General features: G+C 55.6%; 3 protein-coding genes across 3 annotated transcripts; 1 reads left to right on the top strand and 2 right to left on the bottom strand.

Annotated features, from left to right (window-relative positions):
- Positions 1 to 219: 219 nt before the first annotated feature.
- On the top strand, positions 220 to 1,314 carry BO95DRAFT_479205 (phosphoenolpyruvate hydrolase family protein). Its single transcript, XM_025590092.1, has 2 exons — positions 220 to 434; positions 539 to 1,314. Exons 1-2 carry the CDS (start codon positions 347 to 349, stop codon positions 1,159 to 1,161), a joined length of 711 nt encoding a protein of 236 aa, XP_025446463.1. The 5' UTR covers positions 220 to 346; the 3' UTR covers positions 1,162 to 1,314.
- An 882-nt stretch (positions 1,315 to 2,196) lies between these two features.
- BO95DRAFT_428285 (PT repeat family protein) lies at positions 2,197 to 7,613 on the bottom strand (the record flags this gene model as incomplete). Its single annotated transcript, XM_025584836.1, has 2 exons — positions 2,197 to 7,229; positions 7,346 to 7,613. The coding sequence occupies 2 exons, from the start codon at positions 7,611 to 7,613 to the stop codon at positions 2,197 to 2,199; spliced, it is 5,301 nt and encodes a 1,766-aa protein (XP_025446462.1).
- Positions 7,614 to 10,939: 3,326 nt separating this feature from the next.
- BO95DRAFT_353878 (uncharacterized protein) lies at positions 10,940 to 11,764 on the bottom strand (the record flags this gene model as incomplete). The annotated part of the gene is made up of 2 exons (XM_025582189.1): positions 10,940 to 11,390; positions 11,445 to 11,764. The coding sequence occupies 2 exons, from the start codon at positions 11,762 to 11,764 to the stop codon at positions 10,940 to 10,942; spliced, it is 771 nt and encodes a 256-aa protein (XP_025446461.1).
- Between the last annotated feature and the right edge of the window lie 1,732 nt (positions 11,765 to 13,496).

Below are 13,496 nucleotides of genomic sequence, written 5' to 3'. Positions count from 1 at the left end.
GTCTCCGCACTCCGCTCCGCCCCGCTCCGCCCCGCCTTTTCCTGAGGGCGAAACGTATATTGAGGACGGGCAGAATGAACCCTGGAATTTGTCAAAAGTTGTAAGAACCATCCATTGCCACATGACCATCCTAATTTGTTTGACACTGAACACACTTGATAACCCAGATCCCAGATAAATAGGGGCGACCTCCCCGAGGTTTCCAATCGACCAAATAAATCATATTCGCTAGTCAGCCATTCACCTACCTACCCTTGGAGACTCGCGGGGCCTGGGCCTGAACACATCTGATTTCAAGCTACCACTACCCGTTTGGTGGTTTACAAACTTCCCCCCCTCTTCCGAGATGGCGTCACCTGTCAGTCGCAGTGAAATTCTTGACCGGCTTCGCCGTCAAATTCGAGACGGGAAGCCTATCATCGGAGCCGGAGCCGGTATGTCCTGTCCCTACTTCATTGCCCTCGTCTCCCTTCTTTCTGTCTGGGGGTTTGGTGTCTTCTTGTCTCGATTCCGCATCACTAAGGAGATCATCCACCAGGAATCGGACTGTCGGCCAAAGCGGCGGAGGCGGGCGGCATCGACCTGATCATCGTGTACAACAGCGGGCGGTTCCGGATGGCGGGGTGCGGGAGCCTGGCGGGGCTGATGCCGTACAGCAACGCCAACGCGACGGTGGAGGAGATGGCGGCGGAGGTGCTGGGGGCGGTGCGGCGGACGACGCCGGTGATCGCGGGGGTGTGCGGCACCGACCCGTTCACGGACGGGCCGCGGTTCCTGGCGCGGCTGACGGCGCTCGGCTACGCGGGGATCCAGAACTTCCCGACCGTGGGGCTGATCGATGGGCAGTTCCGCGCCCACCTCGAGGAGACGGGCATGGGGTACGGCCGGGAGGTGGCGCTCGTGCGGCACGCCGCGGCGCGCGGCCTCCTGACCACCCCCTACGTCTTCACCCCGGCCGACGCCGCCGTGCGCCGCCGCCCGGACATCCTCGTCCTGTGCCATGGCGGCCCCGTCGCCACGCCCGCCGACGCCCGCTTCGTCCTGGAGCGCGTGCGCGGCTTGCATGGCTTCTACGGCGCCAGTGCCATGGAGCGCCTCCCCGTCGAACGCGCCATCCAGGAGACCACCGCCCAGTTCAAAAGTCTCGCCCTGCCATCCTAAAAAGAAAACATCGCCCCGTCAGGCAGCAATCTACCTTCCCCTGCAATGGCTGGAACTCTTGTGGGCTGAGTCATTCAATGACCCGGGTTCCTCTCCAATCTGCGAACGAAGCTTCGGGTCGATCAGAGACTGATCACATATTTAAAAAATCTCATATATAAGATATCAGTTTTAGATTTTGACGAGTTTTGAATTTAATAAGGTTTTTCAAATCATAGCAGTAGTATTTACTCCAGTTTCTATCAACCATTTTATGTTCAGATAACAAATAGTATAAAATAAATCGATCTATAAAATCGTGGCTAGAGATTATTGACTTTTCATTCGTGCTGATTGGAGGGTACGAGGATGTTTAGAAGCCCTAACTCGCCAACTACAGACCGTTTTAGTACTCGATACTGGTGATGCAGAACTAAGGTTTAAGGTGTAATCAACCATCTTAGGGCTACGGTGGTTGTGATCGAATCAACTTCTCAGTGTAACCAATGTATAATTCTATGATAAACAAGAGACACCAAGACAAACAAGTAATTGAACCAGTAATCTCATTATCATCAATCATAGGACATCATTATATGCTATGGGGTAAACAATAATCTGCGTCTGAACTGTGCACAAACTGCAAAACTGTAAACTGTAGACTGCAACTGCAACTGCCACGGAAAAGACAGCAGTCTTGCCCTCCCCATTAAACACTTCAGATAAAACACTCGAACAATCTTGAGCAGAGTAAAATAACACTAGCGATAAACATACTCGTCCTAGAAAACCATCGAAGATATCAAATACAGGGGAATCGATTCGAGTAATAAAAATGAGCGGCGCAGGTTCGCATCAAGAAATTCGAACAACTCAGCGGGTATATGCGTGCCAAACAAATGCGAGCAAGGGGGCAGCAAAAACGGTCATCAAGAACAGACTCCTGATTCACATTAGCGTTGGCAATAAACAAACGTAAGCAGCAAAACTCTGGACAAATCTCCACTCTTCCCAAGGAAAGGGCTTCATTGAAAACAGCATCTCCAGGAGACACATCTATTGGTTGTTCCCTCCGCGACGGCGGAAGGGAGAAAAGATTGCTCCAAAGAAATTGGTAAACACAGCGCGTAAGATAGTCTTCAACCAGCTGTCATGCTTCTTATGATTCAGAGAAACAGCGGTGACTGACCGATTTTGACTCTGTGAGCGAGGGTTCTCATCTCCCTTGGTGGCCACGGCCTTGTCAGCAGCGTTCGATGACGATTCGGCGGTGGGCTGGCGGGTCGATTTGGCGGCGTCGTCACCGGCGTGGGCTGCATCAGGGTCAGTTCTGAGTTGCTTACTCGTGGCCAGAGAGCTCTTACCCTCAGTGGGCCAAGTTCCAGGCACAACGTTGACGGCCTTGTCCTTGTTCTCGGGCTGGGGTTCCTGTGATTTGGTCTCAGCAGGTGCAGCAGCCTCAGCCCCCTTGTGGGAGACCGAAGCGGCTCCAACGGCAGCAGCAGTTCCAGCAGCAACGGCGGCGGCAGCGCCGGCGGCAATAATCTCGGGTGTCAGAAGACTGTCCTTGGGGGACTCTTGCTCCGTAGCAGCCTCAGCAACAGGTTCAGAAGCGACAATATCTTCAGGCACAACTTCTCTGCTGACTTCCTCCGACTGCAACGAAGCCGGCTCGACAGGAGTATCTTCCTTGACGGCGCTAGCAGCGTCGGTGACTTCCTCTTGGGCAGCCGTCTGCGTGTTGATGACTCCATTGATGGGGGCTTGCACCTCCTTGCCTTCAATCTCGGCGAAAGACACACGTTCAGAAAGTTGCTCCTCCTCCTGCACTTGGGGTTCCTCAGCCGCCTCGACCGGAGTAGTCTCGGAGGCAGACTCAGATGCAAGAGTCTCGGGTGTTGGCTCAGCAGCAACAGGCTCGTCGGCACTTTCCGTCACGCGGGCAACGTCTTCCTTGATGACTGCAGGAATAAAGTCTTCCGCGGCGGGCGCTTCAACAACTGCCTCCTTCTCGGCGACCTCAGGAACAGACTCCTCAGCAGACTCTTGGACGGGCACAGCGACAGGCTCCTCCACAGCTGCTGCAGTCGGCTCAACCTCATCGATAGTCTTCTCGATGGGGGTCTCCTCAACAACCGGTGCCTCCTTAGGCTCGTCAGCAACGATTGCTGCAGGCACCTCGGGGAGAGTCTCCTCGATGGGAGTTTCTTCAACAACAGGGGCTTCCTTAGGCTCTTCCTGAGACTTCTCGGTGGTGACTTCTGGAGTAGCGCTCTCGTGAAGGGCGTGGGTCTCCTCAACAACAGGGGCTTCCTCGACAGCAGAAACCTCCTCACCAGCAGGGGTCTCGACGGCGGGAGTCTTCTCGACAGCTGGGGTTTCCTCGACAGCGGGGGTTTCCTTCACAGTAGCGGTCTCGACGGCGGGAGTCTCTTCAACGGCGGGGGTCTTCTCGACAGCTGGGGTTTCCTCGACAGCGGGGGTTTCCTCCACAGTAGCGGTCTCCTCGACAGCGGGGGTTTCTTCGACAGCAGGAACCTCCTCCACGGCGGGGGTTTCCTCAACAGCGGGGGTTTCCTCCACAGTAGCGGTCTCCTCGACAGCGGGTGTCTCTTCTACGGCGGGGGTCTCCTCGACGGCAGGGGTCTCCTCGATAGCGGGAACCTCCTCAACAGCAGGAGTCTCTTCGGCAGCAGCTTCGACAACAGGGGCTTCCTCGACAGCAGGAACCTCCTCCACGGCGGGAGTCTCGTCGACAGCTGGGGTTTCCTCCACAGTAGCGGTCTCGACAGCGGGGGTCTCCTCCACAGCAGGAACCTCCTCAACAACAGGTGCCTCCTTAGGCTCCTCGTGAGACTTCTCGAGGGCGACCTCTGGAACAACGCTCTCCTCGACGGCGGGAGTCTCCTCGACAACAGGGGCCTCCTTGGGCTCTTCTTGAGTCTCTTCAGCGGGCGTCTCCGCAACAGGAGCAACCTCTTCAGCAACGACAACCTCCTCAGTCACTGGCTCGGATGCGGTGGGCTCCTCGGTGACAAGAACCTCGGGCGCTTGCTCCTCCACAGCTGATTTCTCCTGGGCGGGCTCCGCAACTTCAGCAACCTCCTCAGTGGCCTTCTCGGCAGCAGCTGGCTCGGGTTGAGCAGATTCCTCGGCGACAGGCTCCTCCTTGATGGGCTCCGCGACTTCGGCGACCTTTGCAGTGACGGGCTCTTCGGCAATAGGCTCCTGAACGGTCTCTGTAGCTTCAACAACATCCTCAGTCACGGGCTCAGCGGCAGCTGGTTCGGCTTGGGCGGGCTCTTCAACGGTAGGCTGTTCGGTAATGGGTTCCTCAGCAGCGGCGGCTTCCACCACGGGCTCTTCGACAGCGACGGTAGGCTCCTCCTGAGCTTTCTCTTCGGCAGTCTCGATGGCAGTAGTGTGGACAGCAGGCGCCTCATCGGCAGGCTCCTCGGGAGCAGAAGTCTCGGGAGCTGGCTGCTCAGTGGAAGAGGCGGGCTCTTCGGTGGCCTCAGCGACGGGCTCCTCAACAGTCTTTTCCTGCTCTGCAACTTCCTCCACGGTGGGGGCTTCGTGAGTTGACTCCTCGGTAACGGGGGTCTCCTGAGCAGGCTCTTCAACGGCCTTGGCAGTCTCGGCAACGATGGGCTCAGCAACAGGTTCTTGAGCAATGGGTTCTTCCATAGCAGGAGTCTCGGCAATGGGTTCCTCCGAAACGTCTTCGTGAGTGACCTCAGGAGTGGCCTCAACAGCAGGCTCTTCAGCAGCTGGCTCTTCCTCCGTTGTGAGCTCCTTCTGAATCTCCTTCTCAAGGGTGGTTTCGGCGACTGGTTGCTCAATGGCCGGCTCTTCGGAGGCCTTCTCGATAGTGGGGTCGACGGCGGATTCCTCGACGGCGGATTCCTCCTTGGTAGCTGGCTCTTCAGTAACCTCAGCAGCAACTGCGTCAGCAACTCCCTCCTCAACAGCAGGCTCTTCTGTCGCCTTTTCAGAAGTGGTCTCAGCAGCTAGCTCCTCAGCTGCGGGCGCTTCAGTAGCAGGAGCTTCAACAACAGATTCCTCCTTGGCAGGTTCTTCCACCGAAGTTTCGGCAACCGGCTTCTCAGCCACAGGCTCCTCCACGGTCTGCTCTTGGATGGGCTCAACAACAGGTTCCTTCACGCTTTCCACCTCAGCGGGGACTTCAACGGCAGGCTCCTCAACAACCGGCTCTTCCACAACAGCCTTCTCAGAGTTCTCCACGGCTGGCTCCTCAGTGACAATTTCCTTCTCAGTAGGCTCTTGGACGATCTCGGGAGCAGAGGCTTCGGGGGTAGTGACTTCAGCAGAAGTCTCGACAACCGGCTTCTCCGCAACGGTCTCTTGGTGAGCAGGCTCCTCCTGAGTAGTGGCTTCGGCGGTTGCGCCTTCCAAAGTAGGTTCCTCGGCAGCGGCTTCGGTCTGGGCGGGTTCGTTGGCGGCTTCCACAGGTGGCTCCATTGGCTCCCCAACAGCGTTCACCTCCGTCACCTTGTCATCAACAACCGTGGTCTCCTTCGGCTCCTCCACAGGTTCAGCGTGAGAGACCTCAGGAGTAGGCTCGTCAGCGACAGGCTCCTTGGCGGGCTCAGAAGCTTCAGCAGCGGCTACCTCAGCCGGGGCTTCAGTGACAGCCTCCTCTACAGGCTTCTCCTCAAGCACGGATTCTTCAGCCTTGGACTCATCCACGGTCGTGATTTCGGCGGCAGCTTCCACTGGCGCAACCTCGGCAGCAATCTCGGGAGACTTCTCGGTGACTGGCTCCGCAACAGGCTCTTCCTTCTCGCCCGCCCCGGTAGAAGCCACTTCGGGAAGAGGCTCGATGGCAGAAGCCTCTGCGACCTGGGTCTCAGTAGGCTCCTCCGCGGCTTGTTCGGCTTCGGCTCCCGCAGTGGCAGGGGTCTCAGTCGATTCTTGAGCAGAAACCGCCTCCGATAGCGTCTCGGTGACAACTGGCTCTTCCGTAACATTTTCGGTGCTAGGCTCGGCAACGGACTCCTCCTTGACGGATTCCTCCTTCACAGGCTCTTCCGTGGGAAGCTCCTCCTTGGCAGGCTCCTGAGCGGAAATCTCAACAGCGGGGGTCTCGTCGGACTTCTTGGGAGCCTCGTGAGCGACAGATTCGTCGGCAACTGCAGGAGCAGCAACTTCGAGAGGTTGTTGGGTCTTGCTATCCTCGGGCAGCTCCTTGGCCGCAGCGCTGGGTTCAGTCGTGGACTCGACAGGAGCAGCAGACTCGGATGGCTCTTGTGTCAAGGGTTCCTCCTTAACAGCCTCTTCCGTAGACTCGACCACTGCGGCCTCAGTTGCCTCCACCTCCTTGACGGGCTGCTCCTCGACGGGCTCTTGAGCGGTCGATTCCTCAGCAGTCTCAGTCGCAACGGGCTCGGTCTCAGCAGGCTTCTCCGAGACGGCTTCCACTGCAGGGGTTTCCTCCGCGGCAGTCTCTACGGCCGCACTCTCGGTAGCAGGCTCTTCGACCTTAGACACGGGCTCGTCGGCGACCTTCTCCGTCGGAGGCTCTTCAACTGCCTTGCTGTCGGTTTCCGGGGCGCTCACAACAGCAATGGCCGGTTCTTCTTCCTTGGTTTGGTCCTTGTCGGCGTCTGTGGCGGCTTCGGCAACTTCAGTGATGACTGGAGCTTCTTGAGTCTGAGTGGCGGCGGCTTCTTCCTTTTCAGAGGTTGTCTCGGCTTCGGCGGGCTTCTCTTCCACGGTTTCGGGGGCGTTCGCAGTGACCGGAGGCTTTTCTTCCGAGGGCTGCTCCACAGTCTCGGTTCCATTGACCTCAGTGGTCGCGGTGCTGCCGTTAGTGACAGGCTCCTCCAGCTCGGTCTCTTTTTGAGCGGCGAGAGGCTCAGGCTTGTGCTCTTCGGGCGTAGACTCCTGCGCAGGTGTGTCGTGCTCGGCGACTCCATTGACCCCGTTCTCCTTGGGCGTGGCGTCCTCCGACACAGTCTCTTCCGTTTTCTCGCTGACATCGTTCTCGATGACGGGCTGAACAGCATCGGCCGCGGACTCCTTCTCCCCAACAGTAAGCACGTTGACGAGGCCATCCTCACCCGGTACTACATAGCATAGTCAATTAGTTTCTCTCTCACACGCAAAGAACCAAGCCTACAAACTCAGAAACCCTGCGCTACAATGCAAAGCCCAGGCATAGATGTCGGAGGGAAATGCCTACCATGCTTTACAGCTTCATCGTGAAACCAGGGGCCCTTTTTCCCCTCACGGAATCTGTACTGATGTTGGCCGGGAGGCAGGGTCAGATCGTGCCAGAAGAGATATTCGGTGGAGATAAGTCCGTCCTCATCGGGTTCGGTGTCGACGGGCTTGGAGCTGAGCTCGACGGGTTCCCATTGGGGGTCGGAGAAGGTGCCGGCCAGGTAGATGGGGTCGTCGATGGGACGTCGGATCGAGATGGTCACAGTCTCACCAGCGGGGGGAGCCATTGTGAATCGTCGTCGAGGTTGGGGGATGTCGTTACAGTCGTTAGGAACGCCGGATATTCGCCAACAGCGCAAAAGGGGAAGCGAAAGGAGTTCAACTCGAAAACAGCGATATTGTACAAAAGGCGAAGCGTCCGGCGGGATGCGGAGAAGATTCGGACCGGGTTAGAAAAAAAAAAAAATGGCCACCCGCGCACGGAGGGTAAATGAGGAGGGAGGAGACGGGGGGGGAAGAGGTAAGGGAGGAAGGTGGGTGGGTGTGTATGTGAATGTGTGTCTTAGGAGGGGTATGAAGAGGAAGAGGGAGAGGAAGAGGAAGAAGAAGAGGGCAAGATGGAGGAGTAGTTTAGGGAGGAGGGGGGGGAAGGTGGTACAATTGGGAAGGTAGTGAGTGGTTGGTGAGTTGGAGATAATAGAATTGATGATGATAGTAAAATAAACAAAGAGGGAAGACGGAGGGGGGGAAGAGGGGAAGTCGGGAATAATCAGTGGCAGACTTTGGGACTAGTCTAGCTTCTGTCTGTCTGTCTGGCTGGCTGGCTGTCACTCAGTCAGTCAGTCAGTCAGTCAATCAATCCCAGAAGGTATGTTCAGGTGTTGTGGTTGAACTCTTTTGACTCGAATGAGAGCAGCAAGCGTGAGGGAGAGAGCGGGAAAAAAAAATTGAATAGTGTAAAACTGGGTCCGCACGGAAGACCGATGGAGAACTAGTTCGGTTTACTGGTGGTAACCACTAGGTAGTTGGCGGGGCAGCTGGGAGTTGGCATCGTAATGATTTGGTTGTATGTCATTTTGAATTCGCGTTTGGCTTCGGACCATCTAGTCTCTTGTGTTTCTCCTCGATTATAATCGATTGTTGATTTAAGCGTCGATGTATGAACAGTCCGGAGAATTGACCATAAGGAGGCGAGGAGGGGAGGATAAGAGAGGCCCAAGAGTTTAATCCTACGCAAAACCACCCACTCCGCCAAGGTTATCAGACATCAACCATCCTCCACGAACCAATCCGCGGCGGAAGAAATGGCGTCTCTTCTCGGATGGGTGTCCCGCGCAATGCCTGGGCTTCCCAATCGGGCCATTCGCAAGCCCATAGAGAGAGAGAGAGAGGGAGCTGCAAGCCTGCAAGAACAAGACCTGCGATGCGGTGCACGCAGATCGGGAACTCGAACTAAAAGCAGAAAAGAAAATGCGGTGAGCCAGCCCCACCAATCACCGCCAGTAAAAGGCATCCACTTCTGGACCGTTGCACGGCTGAGGTAAGCATGCAGCTGGAGGTGTGGGCTTTTGCCCGCCGGGCGGTAGATAAGAATTTCTATATTTGTGGATTTCCCAGCACCTTGAGAAGCGTTATGCTCTCTTGTGTACAGTACAACTATCTATCTGTACCACTTGCTCAAGTTGTCAATTGCTGCCCTACAGTACAGTACATCCTACCCGTCGCAACTGACCACAGGAAGACGACTTCAGAATCTCAAGCAGAAAGACCACCAGGGTGCTAGCTAACCACTAGTGGCGTCGGCAGACCCCTCCCCCCAAATAGTGGCGCCATCAATAATCTTCCCTTCCTGTGATTCGGGATCTCCACCGGGCGCTCCCCCCCCCCCCCCCCCCCCCCCCCCCCCCCAAGGAAGAGAGGGAAAAACAAAACAAAACAAAACAACAAGAAAAAAACATCATACAACCAGCTCCAGCATTCGAGTAAACATCCATCGGACCAGAAGCTCTGATTTGTATAGGCCGGAGTAACTGAATAGACTCTCGGATCTGGGCATTCCCCATCGGTGCAGGTTACTGGACTTTACGGAGTCGATATGCACACCAAGATCTCCGCCGCAGGATCTTCCTGCGCTGCTGCGCTGCTGCAGCCTCCGAGAGAGGGGGTCCCACAGTTGCTTGCTGTGCTGGCACTAAGTTACCTGCTCAACCATTGGGGAACAAGCTGACTACAGTAACTATAACTTACTTACTCATGCCTACACTATACTGCAGTAAAATATTTATGTACAGTACAGTACATCCAAGTGCAGCACATGAACCGGTGGGAAAAAAAGCTTTCATTCCAAAATCAATCCCATTGTTTAGCCACTCAAAAGGACCTCACTCACACAACAACCTGAACCCTGGAGGCTTGTCTCGTCTCTCAATTTCTCGTATCCCTCATTCTCATCTTCCCCTATCCCACACTGCGGAGTCGAGTTCATCTACCGTCTCCATCACCATGATGCCCCTCCCCCTTATTGCCGATATATTGGGGGGATCTGTTCTTTTTATAACCCGTCAAATTCTCGTATCCCTTTTCTCCCTCCCCTGATTGTGAGGCGATGCAGCACACTGAAAAAGAAAACCTTTTCCCCCTTTCTCCAACCTCGTTTCCACTATTCTCAAGAACAGGCCCGGCGGTGGAGAGGAGAGGAAGGGAGGGTCGGGAGCGGAACCCACGGAAAGCGTCGAGGGGTTTGGTGCCCTGCCCTGCCCTGCCCTGCCCTGGCCCTAGGCGGATGGGCGGGCACCGGGCTGGCTATGGAGGGGCTGCTCCATCCGGGCAACTGTCGCATGACAACGCCGCGATTGTTGGTTTGATTTCGCTATACCTACGTAGATAAGACAGGCAACAGATAAGAGAGGCAGTTGAGCATGGCCATACCCGAACTCTAGGCAGAGAACTCGGGAAGATCTTTGGACTACTTGGACTCGGTGGTCTGTTGACCGGTTCGGGGTTGCATGCATGCATCTCTGCCAGAGAGGTAGGTGTGTGTTTCGATGGGCCGGATCCGCGAACGTCGATGTTTATGTGGGTGAATAAGAAGAGTGTACTGGACTGGACTGGACTGCACAGATTGCGATGGGTTGCTGGACAGTTCCTGAACACGAACACGACTTAAGAAAATCTTGTCGATGGCATCAGCTGTTCAAAGAATGGAGTGGGTGGCGATGCATCGACTCGAAAATGAGATACATTTTCCAGGAGGATGCTGGCCAATGACGCCGAAGAATAAGGTGTAATTGCGAGGAGGTCGGATATGCCTCTCGATCTCTAGAAACGAGAACATTCGGTAGATTGGACAGTACCTAAAAGCCTACATAGCAACTTGGACCCTCAATGCATCCAGACACCTAAGTAGCTCCCACTGAAAGCTCCCCGTCAAGGACGCCGATTCCGCTCTCGCCATAACCAGATTACCAAGGAGACACACTCAAGAAAGAAAGAGAAGCAGCAGCAGCGGTCTTCAAACTCGTGAAAACCCGGGAAACGCCCATCATGCATGCTATCCTGCAGCAGCAAACATCGCCATGAGCATTTCGAGAAGCTCCAGCACAAGAATCAACTCCTAAGAAATCTCCAGATCCTCAAACTCGACCACCAATCCATCCACCGCCCCCGTCCCCTCCGACCCATCCCCATTCATCATCTCCCACATCGTCGCACTACGCGACAGCCGGTTCGGGCGACTGGCGTACACGCCCACGTGCACGAACTTGTCCTCAACCCCGTAGAAGAACCAGGTCACTTCCCGCAGCTTGCGCCACATCCCACTGGGCAGCGCACCCGTCGTCATCATCGCATACGGCGCCGCGACGGCGGGCACCTGGTACCAGATCCAGAGGGCGTGGCCGACCCGCTCCAGCTTGATCCGCAGCGAGTGCACCACCGCAGGGCCGTGTTCCGGATAGGATAACGGCGAGGCGCACCAGTCCGCGCCGTCGACCGTGGCGCTAACACTGGAGACATTCATCGTCCCGGAATAGAACTCCATGCCGGCTTTGACCCATTTGCCGGGGCTGACATTAGCATGGGGCGTGGCTCCGAGTCGAGCGGCGGCGGCGGCGGGAGACGTCCCCGGTAGCGGCGGTGATAATGGCACATGGTGCATCGATCCATCCTCTGATGACTGCGGTGCCGCTCCGGCGAAGATCACTAGCCCGCCTTGATCCCATTCCATCTCCCAATCCGCGGTCACGGTCACCTCGGCGACCTCGAACCGGCGTCGGAGTGAGGTGAAGACGATTGGAGCGGTGGCGGTGTCACGGACACCTGGTTTGCGCCAAAGATCCGTGTTGGGTCCCGCAGTAACGGTGAAGTACTCCATGCATCGCGGGAGGGTAAATGCTGATGGGAGATTCAGAGATGTGAACGAAGAGCCATTGGGAGGCATTGTCTCGGTTTCCTGGGGAGCGTGTGATCCGTATAATCTATATCGCAGCAGAACCCCGTGTTTGACCCGCCCGGACGTATGACAAGCACCCTAGATCAACCGCCACTATTAAGGTTCAAACCTTAAGCATTGAACGGTCTTCAGGCTAGGGAAATCAATTCCGTCGAGAGAGTAGAAGAAATATCTGAGAGAGAATTGGGAGGATAGAATCGCGGTGAAGGTGTGCCGCTGTGTAGTCGAGGTCCCCTTTCGTTAACCTCCTTGAAGCAAGGGACTCACCACCCCCCGGTTGGCCACGCCGTGTTCGACCTAAACGTGCCGTCCAATTCCGCTGATCGAGAGCTAATGAGGGAAGAAGGCGTCAGCAGTCGAGAAGCTAGTAGGGAGTCCAAGCCTGGTCCGGGCGGCCAAGAAGGATCTGACAAAAAAAGCAAAATCCCAGAGTCAGGGATAAGACTTTTGGCGAAGTTTGTCTCCTCCAGCACAGTCTAGTAGACCTCAGGCAGGATGAAGGTGTAGGTGACGTTTGATACGTGTCAATCTAGGAGAAACAATGGTAGAAGCCACTGGTGATGTATTGTGTCCTGACGAAAATCGGCGGGAATCTGACAAGAAGCCCGAGGATGAGAACGCCCAGCCGTGGCAATTCCCACCACCAGGGGCCACTGTTTTATATTGCCATGGCTGGGGACAGAGCATGTTGGTTGGCTTTGCCAGAATGAAGGTCTGGCAGAAAGATTGGACAGCAAGTGGCCGAACCACTCTGCTGGAATTGGCGCTCGTGGAGCGTGGAGCGTGGAGCTAAAGGTTCCAAAGAGTTGGCTTGACTGTGCACCATGCGCCGCCAATATTTTGATGTTTCTCTTTTTTCCTGTGCGCAGGCGTGCTTTCTATTCTTGTCAGTTTATGTCAGTAACTTTCTCTCAGTCTTGGTCTTCGCTTTCGCCGTCTGGAAGCATCCAGTCTGCGGTCTGGGTTAGCAACGCATCAGTGACCGATGTAGACCAGTTCACGAGTGGCGGGTCACCCTGCAGCCATTGGGAAACAAAAAAGCAACCACCAGACAGCCCTGCCATGATGCAGGTCTCTGAAGAGTGGACCCCTGGAAAGCTGAGAGTCCAGAACAGCTGAGAGTCCAGTGAGCTGAGCAATAACGACTGTGAGCTGCTGGTCGGACATTGGTGGGCTCGAGGTTGGGGGTGGGTGAAGAAGAGCTGAAGCCGAAGTGGGCGAAGTCAGTATTTAATCCTCGCCAGTTGCCACACCACCCACCGTCGCAGATGACTGCACTTTATCCAGCTGTGTAGTCCATCCATATTGTTATGATTTCGCTAAAGTGGATTTCAGGTTTCCTCCGAGTTGCGTCTCGGGTCTCGAAAGGATACACACCAGCCGGCCAGCGTGGCGTGGATCTCGTTCCTGTGTCAGCCCAAGCAAACTGCAGGCGAATCCGAGGATTTGCATGTGTTTTCGGGATATTGGTGGTTATTGGCCTGCTTGGAGGCTAAGGCACAATGACCTGGAATATTCTTCGAACTATGACTTGTCACTTGCTAGTGGGATATTAACCCTGCTGTAATTGGATGAGCATTGTTCTGAGTACAAGCACCATTCCACTACTAAAGTTGACGAGTGACTCTATCTTGTGCTTTCATTTGTGAGGAACTTAGTGAGAGGCCTCTATGGCCAACGGTTACTGCATCTAAGCACTACACATAACATCTGGATGTGT

Source organism: Aspergillus brunneoviolaceus (assembly GCF_003184695.1).
Source record: "Aspergillus brunneoviolaceus CBS 621.78 unplaced genomic scaffold BO95scaffold_7, whole genome shotgun sequence".
NCBI lineage: Eukaryota > Fungi > Ascomycota > Eurotiomycetes > Eurotiales > Aspergillaceae > Aspergillus > Aspergillus brunneoviolaceus.
Note: the sequence above shows the minus strand (reverse complement) of the source record. Positions and strands in the feature narration are given on the sequence as shown.

Excerpts from the sequence above, each read along its gene's own strand:
- BO95DRAFT_479205 (XM_025590092.1), top strand. The coding sequence starts at position 347 with ATGGCGTCACCTGTCAGTCGCAGTGAAATTCTTGACCGGCTTCGCCGT. Across the intron at positions 435-538 it reads TATCATCGGAGCCGGAGCCG|GAATCGGACTGTCGGCCAAA; the intron begins GTATGTCCTGTC and ends ATCATCCACCAG.